At 42.1% G+C, this 11259-nt stretch overlaps 2 protein-coding genes across 2 annotated transcripts; one reads left to right on the plus strand and one right to left on the minus strand.

Moving 5' to 3' along the window:
- Positions 1 to 4605: 4605 nt before the first annotated feature.
- LOC117890861 (ADP-ribose glycohydrolase OARD1-like) lies at positions 4606 to 5079 on the plus strand (the record flags this gene model as incomplete). The annotated part of the gene is made up of 2 exons (XM_034795948.1): positions 4606 to 4842; positions 4906 to 5079. Coding segments are annotated over 2 exons (393 nt in total), but the record flags the coding sequence as incomplete, so codon positions are not given.
- Positions 5080 to 8294: 3215 nt separating this feature from the next.
- On the minus strand, positions 8295 to 10981 carry LOC117891080 (chromatin assembly factor 1 subunit B). The gene is made up of 2 exons (XM_034796260.1): positions 10288 to 10981; positions 8295 to 10220 (listed from the first exon to the last, which is right to left on the minus strand). Exons 1-2 carry the CDS (start codon positions 10875 to 10877, stop codon positions 8363 to 8365), a joined length of 2448 nt encoding a protein of 815 aa, XP_034652151.1. The 5' UTR covers positions 10878 to 10981; the 3' UTR covers positions 8295 to 8362.
- Between the last annotated feature and the right edge of the window lie 278 nt (positions 10982 to 11259).

Below are 11259 nucleotides of genomic sequence, written 5' to 3' on the forward strand. Positions count from 1 at the left end.
GTTTCAACAAACACACAACAACAACAACAACAACAACAACAGAAACAACAAATTAATAATATTAATAATAATTAATTTGATTGCGTTGCGTGCAAGCGTGTGGGCAAAAGTAAATATATATATATATAAATTATATGACATTAAAAGGAACAAACCAAAAGGAAAAGCATAGGAACAAACCACAAAAACACACACAAACAAACAAACAAACACACACACAAGTAATTAAAGAAAATCTTTAAAGTTTAAGTCTAATTTAAAGATTAAAGAAACGGATATAAATCTCTATCTATTGTATTTACAAGAACCCAAAACTAAAACTAAAACTAAACTAAAATAACAACAGAAGTAAGAGTAACGCAAAGCATATGTGGCCACTTACATAACTAACTTGTGTAAAAAAAAGCAGTAGCAGCAGCCATCAATGATTGACGTGACTTGACACGATTGATGCGTTTCAATGTATGTAAATTGTAATTTGTTGAATTTACGTGTATAGGAGAGGTTTAGCTGGCATACACACAACACACTGAGTACACACACGCACACACACACACACCAATTTAGTTTACATTCACTTAACGCTGATTTATTGTAATTAAACGAATTTGTTGCATTTATTTATACATACATTTAAACATTTAAATATTGAAAAAGCAATGCGCACAAAAGCATGCTTTACTTTTGCCATGTCTCACAGCACACACAAGAACCAATCAAATGCAATGGAAACAAACTCAAACAAATCTCCCCCACATTGAAAACTAAGGATTGAGTGTATGTAATAGTATTTACTGAAATTGTACACATGCACATGTATGTGCACGTGTATTTAGCGAATGGCATTTAATCCCCGAGTGTGGTTTGATTAGACTTATTATCATAATTATTACCTTTACGTGTGTACTTTTGTATATGCTTCGTACATACTTATGTGCACAGTGCATTTGATTTAACATAATCAGTTAGCTGCAATGAATTTATACTGAATTTATTTATCCACTGTGCCCTTGTGCTCTTGCTCTAGTTGGACAAATCCATTTATGTTTTATAGTTTTTAAGTCTAATTTATGTAAACGCACACGAACACACACACAACTTAAACATCAAATAAGTAAGTTTATTAGCGAAATAAATATTATTTGACATTCAGCGATAAACGGTTCAACAATTCGCACAAAGCTTGAAGCAATTGTTTTGCATACGCTTTGGCAGTGCCAGCGTCGGCTGAGACCCAGACCCAGACCCACACCCAGTTAACCAGATACTTTTCACACATTGTGTTTGGCCACAGAACCGCAACCTTTTCCGTAAACTAACCTAACCCCTGACCTTAACCACCAATCAGTGATTCGAGTTTCCCATTTCCATGCCCTCTAACGAACCAAACCCCCCTCTGTCTATCCCAGCCCAGGCCACACCCAACCAAATACTGTAATATTTAATACGTATGTATTTTCCATTCAACTTGTATAATTCTACCAAAAGGAAAAACAAAAACTAAAAACTAAAAAAAAATAAACGCAAAATCATTTTCAATAAAAACTATTTATTCAAAAACAAAAAACCCACAAATTAGATTTTTATTTAGTTTTTGTTCCACGAGGTCTTGCAGCCAGAGAGAAAAGGTTTTGTTGGCCATAGAGTTGAGTGGATGAGTGGATGGCTGCTGGCCATGAAGTACATGTTTAAGGAACAGCCGCAGACCAGTAGAAGATCACGAACCAAGGGTTCAATAATTGTATGTAATTATATATTTAAAAGTGAAAATTGATATATTTATTGACAATTTAAGCCACAAACAAAGATTATTCATTTACCTTCGAGACAAAGTAAACCAAATCGATCTATATACAAATATATATACCATTACAGAATGACATACATGAAAACATACAATGCATACACACAAACATTGAAACAAACATACAAACATATGTACTATATTTTTCTCGTAATTATAACTAATGGAAAATACTCAAGCGAAAGAGTCTATCATTTTCCTCCTCAAAAGTAGCTCAACTCTTGCAAAAGAGAGAATGCAAACTAATTAACTAATTAAACAAACAAGCAAACAAGAAAACATTAAAAATACGACTAATAGCAACTTCATTCAAATTCAAGCATAGCATAGAATTAACCGCAGTAAATCAATTAACATTTTGCATACATATTTTCAATAATAAACGGAACACGAACGGTATCAATTCATACATATTTTTCTAAGCTCATACACCTTTTTGCTCCACACACACACTCACGAGTCGCAGCACAACTTACTAAAATTACTTTAATAGCAGATAAAACAATTCCAAGTGAGTTTCATGCAAATACTCGTACATAAACGGAAAAGGCAACACTTAACTAATGTTTAATTACTCGTAAATCAAACCAAATGATTTGATTTTTTGTAAGTGGAAAAGTATCCCCAAGGAAAATGAAATATTAAACGGGTGAATTAAACCAAGAAGAGAATTGATTGGAGGAGGAGGATGAAAATGAAACCATAGGTTAGACAAAGCTTAGGAGGAGTAATTAATCTAATTTATAGCCTAATTCAAATTGCTTTTGTTGTCCCTTGCAGCAGATCAGATTTATTTCACTTGTATATGGCAAATATTTATTAAACATATACATATGTATGTAAAAAAATACCATGCATGTGTGGAAATATATATTTCTCCTCAGTCTTGAGCTCCTTTACTCTCTCTAATGAACCACGTGGACAATGTGTAGCTAATGGCCCGGTTTTAATTGAAAAAAATTGATGCGAGCCACAGAATCTTACTAAGCTCGATAATGATGAAAGAGAATAAATCGTTGAATTACAAATTTAATATATATATATATCTATAAATATATATATATAACGTAATGATATAGAAACAAAAATAACACAAATCAAAGCCCTAATGTTTGTATGTAAAAGAAACTCAAAACGTTAGAGATCATCTAAAATTTAAATAAATATAAATAACAAAATAAAAGCGCTGAAAGTTGTACTCATTTATTCCACACAGAAATTCCATCAAGAACCTTTTGCCTCTGTACATACATATATTTTAATTTATTTATTTACATTTACTCTAATCAGCCTGTAAAAAGGTTGTGCAGACCTAAACATTCTTTCAATTTGTAGACACGGTAAAACATTCAATTTGTTCGATATCTTCCGACAACTTTCTTCTGAGAAAACTACTTTTTTGGTACCTGGAACTCAATTGTTCCCATCCTGGGTACAGTACAGTTACCGTCGCTGACACATTTGACGCCCAATACCGATATTGGCAGGTAAGAACCATAAAGCAGCAAAACGGAATAAATGAAATGTCACATTTTGAAGAAAAATGTCTTTCGCTATGCCTTGCCTTGTGTTTTATTATACCCGGTACTCGAAGAGTAAATAGGGTATATTGTATTTGTGCGGATAACGGTTGTATATAACGCACAGAAGGAAACGTTTCCGACCCCATAAAGTATATATATTCTTGATCAGCATCAATAGCCGAGTCGATTGAGCCATGTCTGTCTGTCCGTCCGTCCGTCTGTCCGTCTTGTTTGTCGGCTAGTTCTCAGAGACTATAAGAGCTAGAGCCACCAAATTTTGGCACCAGACTGCTGTATGCTCACACTGAAACCAGTGTATTTAAAAAATGAGCCCCGCCCCCGCAAAAGGGCGAAAACCTCCCAAATCTACAATTTTGAAGATAACAGAAGCTTGCCTTGTGTTTTATTATACCCGGTACTCGAAGAGTAAATAGGGTATATTGTATTTGTGCGGATAACGGTTGTATATAACGCACAGAAGGAAACGTTTCCGACCCCATAAAGTATATATATTCTTGATCAGCATCAATAGCCGAGTCGATTGAGCCATGTCTGTCTGTCCGTCCGTCCGTCTGTCCGTCTTGTTTGTCGGCTAGTTCTCAGAGACTATAAGAGCTAGAGCCACCAAATTTTGGCACCAGACTGCTGTATGCTCACACTGAAACCAGTGTATTTAAAAAATGAGCCCCGCCCCCGCAAAAGGGCGAAAACCTCCCAAATCTACAATTTTGAAGATAACAGAAGCTTGCCTTGTGTTTTATTATACCCGGTACTCGAAGAGTAAATAGGGTATATTGTATTTGTGCGGATAACGGTTGTATATAACGCACAGAAGGAAACGTTTCCGACCCCATAAAGTATATATATTCTTGGTCAGCATCAATAGCCGAGTCGATTGAGCCATGTCTGTCTGTCCGTCCGTCCGTCTGTCCGTCTTGTTTGTCGGCTAGTTCTCAGAGACTATAAGAGCTAGAGCCACCAAATTTTGGCACCAGACTGCTGTATGCTCACACTGAAACCAGTGTATTTCAAAAATGAGCCCCGCCCCCGCAAAAGGGCGAAAACCTACCAAATCTACAATTTTGAAGATAACAGAAAACTTCCGTAGGGAATGACCATATCTATCAGATCACCAAATTGGGATCCGATTGGATCATTATTATAGCCACAATGATTACTGGTGTATTTTTTAAATTTTTCAATGTTATCACTTAATAAACATGTCTCTCTTAATAATTTACATACATTTACATACATACTGTAGACAAAGTCTCGCACTCGCTGGCCCATTGCGTGGGCGCTGACTTGGCCATGGGCGCAGGCATAGCTGTGAAGTTCAAGGAGGTCTACGGCAAGGTCGATGAGCTGCGTGCCCAGAAGGCGGCCAGCGGTGATGTGGCTGTGCTCAAGGATAATGATCGCTACATTTACTATCTGGTGACGAAGCCACAAAGCTGGGGAAAACCAACATACGAGTCGCTGCAGTCATCTCTGGAGCAGATGCGCGAACACATGGTGAGTGGCTTGCGCTAACTTTTAGATCAATTCTTTGCTTATGCATTTCGAACATTTTCGCAGCGCAAGAACATCGTTAAGCAGCTGGCCATACCGCGCATCGGTTGCGGTATTGATGGCTTGGAATGGGACAAAGTCAGCGGCGTTCTGGAGTACGTGTTCGGGCAGGAGCAGCTGGAGATTGTCGTCTACAACTTTGTGCCTCCACCAAGCAATTAGGAATCAATTCTAGGCGAAGATATCAAATAAAAAAGAAGTATACATATACATACATATACCTAACATCAATTGTATTTATTATGGGAATGGGAAATATGTGCAATTGAATCCTTAATCCTTGATGTCCTTGAAGCGAGAGAGATTGAAAAGGATCGGGGAAGTTGTCCTGATTACGAAAAGGTGTGGCACATTCTGATCGGCCCACAAATATAGGAGAAAAGAAGAAAAACAAAACTGTTCTGTCGTTGTTCTCAAAATTTGTTGTAAAAAAAACTTGTACATCAAAAGATGTTTTGTTATTGTTGTACAACAAACACTTTCTTTGTAGTGAACCAACCACGTAGTTAGCACAGTGGCGCTTCCGCGATCACGACGGCCATTTCTTAAACTAAAAATGCGTTCGCACAGTGGCGCCACCGTGATTATTACGGCCATTTATGGAACTAAAATATCGTAGTTCGAGAGTTGGCCGCTCTGTGTTGGGGCGCCACTGTGAAATTTTGAAATTGGTCCACTGAAATGGCCGAAAACAGAAAAACAGGCCAGGAAACAGGAAACAGGAAAATTTTCAGACAAAGTACCAGGCGAACAGAAGTCAGCAGAAGGCAACTGGTTTCCATGTTTTTTCACACAAGTTTCCTTCTGCTGACTTCTGTTCGCCTGGTACTTTGTCCGAAAATGTTCCTGTTTTCGGCCAGGAAACAGGAAACAGGAAACAGGAAAATTTTCAGACAAAGTACCAGGCGAACAGAAGTCAGCAGAAGGTTACTGGCTTCCATGTTTTTTCACACAAGTTACCTTCTGCTGACTTCTGTTCGCCTGGTACTTTGTCTGAAAATGTACCTGTTTTCGGCCAGGAAACAGGAAACAGGAAAATTTTTCAGACAAAGTACCAGGCGAACAGAAGTCAGCAGAAGGCAACTGGTTTCCATGTTTTTTCACACAAGTTTCCTTCTGCTGACTTCTGTTCGCCTGGTACTTTGTCTGAAAATGTACCTGTTTTCGGCCAGGAAACAGGAAACAGGAAAATTTTCAGACAAAGTACCAGGCGAACAGAAGTCAGCAGAAGGCAACTGGTTTCCATGTTTTTTCACACAAGTTTCCTTCTGCTGACTTCTGTTCGCCTGGTACTTTGTCTGAAAATTTTCCTGTTTCCTGTTTCCTGGCCGAAAACAGGAACATTTTCAGACAAACGAACAGAAGTCAGCAGAAGGCAACTGGTTTCCATGTTTTTTCACACAAGTTTCCTTCTGCTGACTTCTGTTCGCCTGGTACTTGGTCTGAAAATTTTCCTGTTTTCGGCCAGGAAACAGGAAACAGGAAAATTTTCAGACAAAGTACCAGGCGAACAGAAGTCAGCAGAAGGTTACTGGTTTCCATGTTTTTTCACACAAGTTACCTTCTGCTGACTTCTGTTCGCCTGGTACTTTGTCTGAAAATGTTCCTGTTTTCGGCCAGGAAACAGGAAACAGGAAAATTTTCAGACAAAGTACCAGGCGAACAGAAGTCAGCAGAAGGTTACTGGTTTCCATGTTTTTTCACACAAGTTACTTTGTCTGAAAATGTTCCTGTTTTCGGCCAGGAAACAGGAAACAGGAAAATTTTCAGACAAAGTACCAGGCGAACAGAAGTCAGCAGAAGGCAACTGGTTTCCATGTTTTTCACACAAGTTTCCTTCTGCTGACTTCTGTTCGCCTGGTACTTGGTCTGAAAATTTTCCTGTTTTCGGCCAGGAAACAGGAAACAGGAAAATTTTTCAGACAAAGTACCAGGCGAACAGAAGTCAGCAGAAGGCAACTGGTTTCCATGTTTTTTCACACAAGTTTCCTTCTGCTGACTTCTGTTCGCCTGGTACTTGGTCTGAAAAATTTTCCTGTTTTCGGCCAGGAATCAGGAAACAGGAAAATTTTCAGACAAAGTACCAGGCGAACAGAAGTCAGCAGAAGGTTACTGGTTTCCATGTTTTTTCACACAAGTTTCCTTCTGCTGACTTCTGTTCGCCTGGTACTTTGTCTGAAAATGTTCCTGTTTTCGGCCAGGAAACAGGAAACAGGAACATTTTCAGACAAAGTACCAGGCGAACAGAAGTCAGCAGAAGGCAACTGGTTTCCATGTTTTTTCACACAAGTTTCCTTCTGCTGACTTCTGTTCGCCTGGTACTTGGTCTGAAAATTTTCCTGTTTTCGGCCAGGAAACAGGAAACAGGAAAATTTTCAGACAAAGTACCAGGCGAACAGAAGTCAGCAGAAGGTTACTGGTTTCCATGTTTTTTCACACAAGTTACTTTGTCTGAAAATGTTCCTGTTTTCGGCCAGGAAACAGGAAAAAGGAAAATTTTCAGACAAAGTACCAGGCGAACAGAAGTCAGCAGAAGGTTACTGGTTTCCATGTTTTTTCACACAAGTTTCCTTCTGCTGACTTCTGTTCGCCTGGTACTTGGTCTGAAAATTTTCCAGTTTTCGGCCATTTCAGTGAAGCAATTTCAAAAGTTCACAGTGGCGTCCCAACACAGATCGGCCAATTCTCGAACTACGTTATTTTAGTTCCAGAAATGACCGTCTTCATCGCGTGGGCGCCACTGTGCAAAGAGGTGACTGTCAAAATTTGACAAAAATAACAGGAGAGATTTGTTTTGTTGTTGCCTCCTTTATTTGTAGTCCGTCCAGGATGTGCCACGCCCCCTCGTGATCGGCACAATGTCCTGGATCCTTTGCGGTGCTAGGACGTTAAGGATAATGCCATTTGAATATTGTTTTTCTATATAATCCCCTTCAACGCTATAACTCGGCTGTTTCCTGTCGGATCAGGACATGGCATGCCTCCTGGCGAAGGTACGAGTCTCCTGTATCGCTTGAGTCCATCAAGGACCACAAGGACTGCAGGATATGGCTGTTCTACGCTATTTTGTAATTGGGAACTTTTCAGCCTGAAAGTATGCTATACTTTTGAGAACAAAAGCCGCCCCCAAAAGATACTTCAGTTTATTGGCCTCTGCCCCTGACACGTCTCTGCCGCTGCCTGTGCCACGACTCTGCCCTGACTCTGCAGTGTGTGTTTCTAGGGGAGGGTGGCGAGCTAAAGGAGCGTGTTGGCGTGAGTAGTGTTGTTGATGTAGATGACAGATGAAGAAAATATGTAAAATTTGACAAATAACCGCTAAGTTGCAGATGTAGTACTGAGTGCCGGGTATAAAAGTTGTGACGCGTAAGAAGCGTCTCATACGTCCCTTCTCGTTTGTTGTTTAATTTGTGTATAACTTTGTATAAGTCTATAATTATTTACGTCTAAGCTATTGCTCTGCTTATTCCAGCAGTTTCTTTTTCGACTTGGGCGTGGAGATGGTGCGCAAGGAGACCCGCCGCGGCGTCTTGTTGTTGGGCGTTGAAGGTTTCGCCGCTGTCGCTTTTACAGGGGTCTCCGCCTCCTCCTGCGTGTCCTCATAGACCAGACGTATATCCTCAGTGCGTTCACAGGTGCTGTCACTGATGGACATTGGATTCTTTGCCTGTTCATTTGTCTCCGGCAATTGTTCCTTTGTAGACGTTGGCATGGGAGTACTATCCTCTTCGAGGGGCCAAGCATCCATGGCCTCTTCCATGGGAGCGACTGGAGAGTTGACAGGCATTTCGACGAGTACGCGGGGAGTACGCCTCACGGCAATTGGCGTTGCTGTTTTGGCGGGTTGGCTCACGCTCTTGGGTGTGAGAGAGAAGCTACTGGAGCTTCCGGGCGTGCGGGGCTGGCGACGAATTTGAATGGGGGTAGCAGGACGGCATTTCTTCTCGGGTGACTCGAACTTCTCCTCAGAGCTAATAATCTCCTTGTCCAGAACAGCAATACCAGCGATTTCCGACTGATGCTTCTTTGTCGGTGGCTCTGGCATTGGGCTGCTCTTGCGTTTCACAGAAATCGACAAGGCCTTCACGTCGTTGGCTTCTTCGTCCTCCTTCTTAACGGGTGATTGGTGTGTGGGTGCCTGTGTAGTGCCAGCGATAGCTGTCAGCTGCTTCTTTGTCGGAGGCTCTGGCAATGGACTGATCTTGCGTTTCCCAGATATGGGGAAGGCTTCGGTGTCCTCAGTTTTTCGGGGCGAGCGGCGTATGTTGATAGGTTTTGGTGTCTGATCAATCTTGCGCTTGGCAGAGATCTGGGAGGCGCCTTTATCCGAATCTTCCGGCTTACGCGGCGAACGGCGTATTGCAATCGGTGCTGGTGCGGGTGTGGTCGTTGCATTGACTTTGCGAGGGGAGCGCCTAAAGGAGATCGATTTTGGCTTGACCTCGGCCTCTACCTCTGCATTCGTCTTTTGCTTGGGGCTGGTGGAGATGGACGAACTGGCACTATGCATGGACGAATCATTTTCGACATCAGCATCAATCTCTGTGTCTGCTTTAATGTTTGATTCTGGAGTGTTTCTTTTGAGATTGGCCTTGGTCTTCTCCTGCAGTGGTTTCCGTGTGGCTGGTCTCTCATCTGCCGATCCCTTTCTAGCCTTCGCTTTATTTTTCCTTGGCGGCGGTGCATTCTCTGAACTCTTAATGGCAGCGCACAGCACTGCATCCATTTCCTCATAGCGCTCGCCCAACTCATCGATCTCAAAGTGCAACAGCGAACAGAAGCCATCCGTGCTTGAAACAATCAGTACAGTCCCGTCACTCGACCAGGTCAGGTCTGTCAGCCTAGTGTAGTGAATATTCGAGACGATGGCGAACGGTACAGCCTGCTGGGTGTCATAGAAGAACACAGAGTTCTTGGTGGCGACGGCATAGATCATGCGGTAGGGCAGCGAGATGACTGGTGGATTCTTATCTGCATTGTACGGTCTCAGACGGTACAGTACCGGAGAGCAGCGCACAGCAACCGCGTACTCCTGCGGAAAGGGCAGTACAAAGGCCGGCCGCGTTAAGTCGTAACGACTGAAGCCGTATGTGGTGTTAACCGGTTTCAAGACGCCATCGTAGTCGGTGATGCCCGCGGGAGTGATCAACAACTTGCCGTCTGGAGTGAAGCACAAGCGACGGAAAAAAGTCTGCAGAGAGCCATCATGATAGAGCCGTATGTTCTTCCCATGCATTGCATGGCCCTCCTGAACAGGCAGTGTGCACTTGGCTACCCTGTGGACCACTCGCTTGGTGTTGGTATCAAAGATACGCAATTGTCTGGAAAGGCAAGGCAAAGGTCAAGTCAGAGAGTGCTTGGCAGTGGGTTCATTTGAGTGTTGCTTACCTATCGGTGCTCATTGTGGCTATGAATTGATTGCACGGGTCCCAGGCCACGCCCTGTACGTAGCCCTTGTGATCCTCCAGAATAGCCAGGGACTTTCCTTTGTAGACATCCCACACCATCGCCGTGTTGTCCACTGACCCTGTCACAAGGAATTGTGAATTTGGGGCCCAGCTCAGATCATAGATGTCCTCTCTGTGACCCCGCAGCACTTTCAGCGTCACCCACGACTCCTTATCTTGCTGACTACATGAATCGGCGTCCAAAATGTTGAGGACTTCATGGTCGGCCTTTTGTTTCCATATAAAAACAACGCTCTCGTCATCTCCGGAGGCCAGTAGCTCGCCATTGGGCGACCAGCGAACTGTGTTAACCGCCCGCTGATGTCGGGACAGATCCACAGCCAGCTCCAAGTCGACACCATCTCCATTATCGCACCGATTCACGTACCAGATCAGGACATGTGCATCTGTTCCCCCCGAGGCGAGTCGGCAAATCGTAGGCGATCGCAGCCCCTGCCCATTCATCTGAATGTCCACACTCAAAACTGGATCGCGGTTGTGCCACGAGATCTCCGGTATCTTGCACTTCATGTTGTTACTCTACTTTTAACTTAATCTATGTATCATGAACTTAATAATTGTAATTGATGAAAAATATGCGGACTTTTTCGCGCCTAAAACGCAAAGTGGGACCTTTTTTGACGTGACCGCAAACGGAGATCAATAAAATGCATAAAATAGTATTTTCACGCATTAAGATGTTTCATGGCGGTCGGCTTGCGTCAGATATCAATAATATACTCGATATCTCTGGCTGTTTTCGATAGTTCCATTGCTTGTTTTGCAAAACAGCAGAATATTTCACTATTGTTTCAGAGTTAAAAGTCTTTGCAAGATCGTAATATCAAATAGAACTTCATAATCGAGGAATGTGATTTAAGATTACGGTATATTTACGGTATATTTCTAAAAT

This window comes from Drosophila subobscura, chromosome E (genome assembly GCF_008121235.1).
Source record: "Drosophila subobscura isolate 14011-0131.10 chromosome E, UCBerk_Dsub_1.0, whole genome shotgun sequence".
In the NCBI taxonomy this organism is placed as follows: Eukaryota; Metazoa; Arthropoda; class Insecta; order Diptera; family Drosophilidae; genus Drosophila; species Drosophila subobscura.

Excerpts from the sequence above, each read along its gene's own strand:
- LOC117891080 (XM_034796260.1), bottom strand. The coding sequence starts at position 10,877 with ATGAAGTGCAAGATACCGGAGATCTCGTGGCACAACCGCGATCCAGTT. Across the intron at positions 10,221-10,287 it reads GCCACAATGAGCACCGATAG|ACAATTGCGTATCTTTGATA; the intron begins GTAAGCAACACT and ends TTGCCTTTCCAG.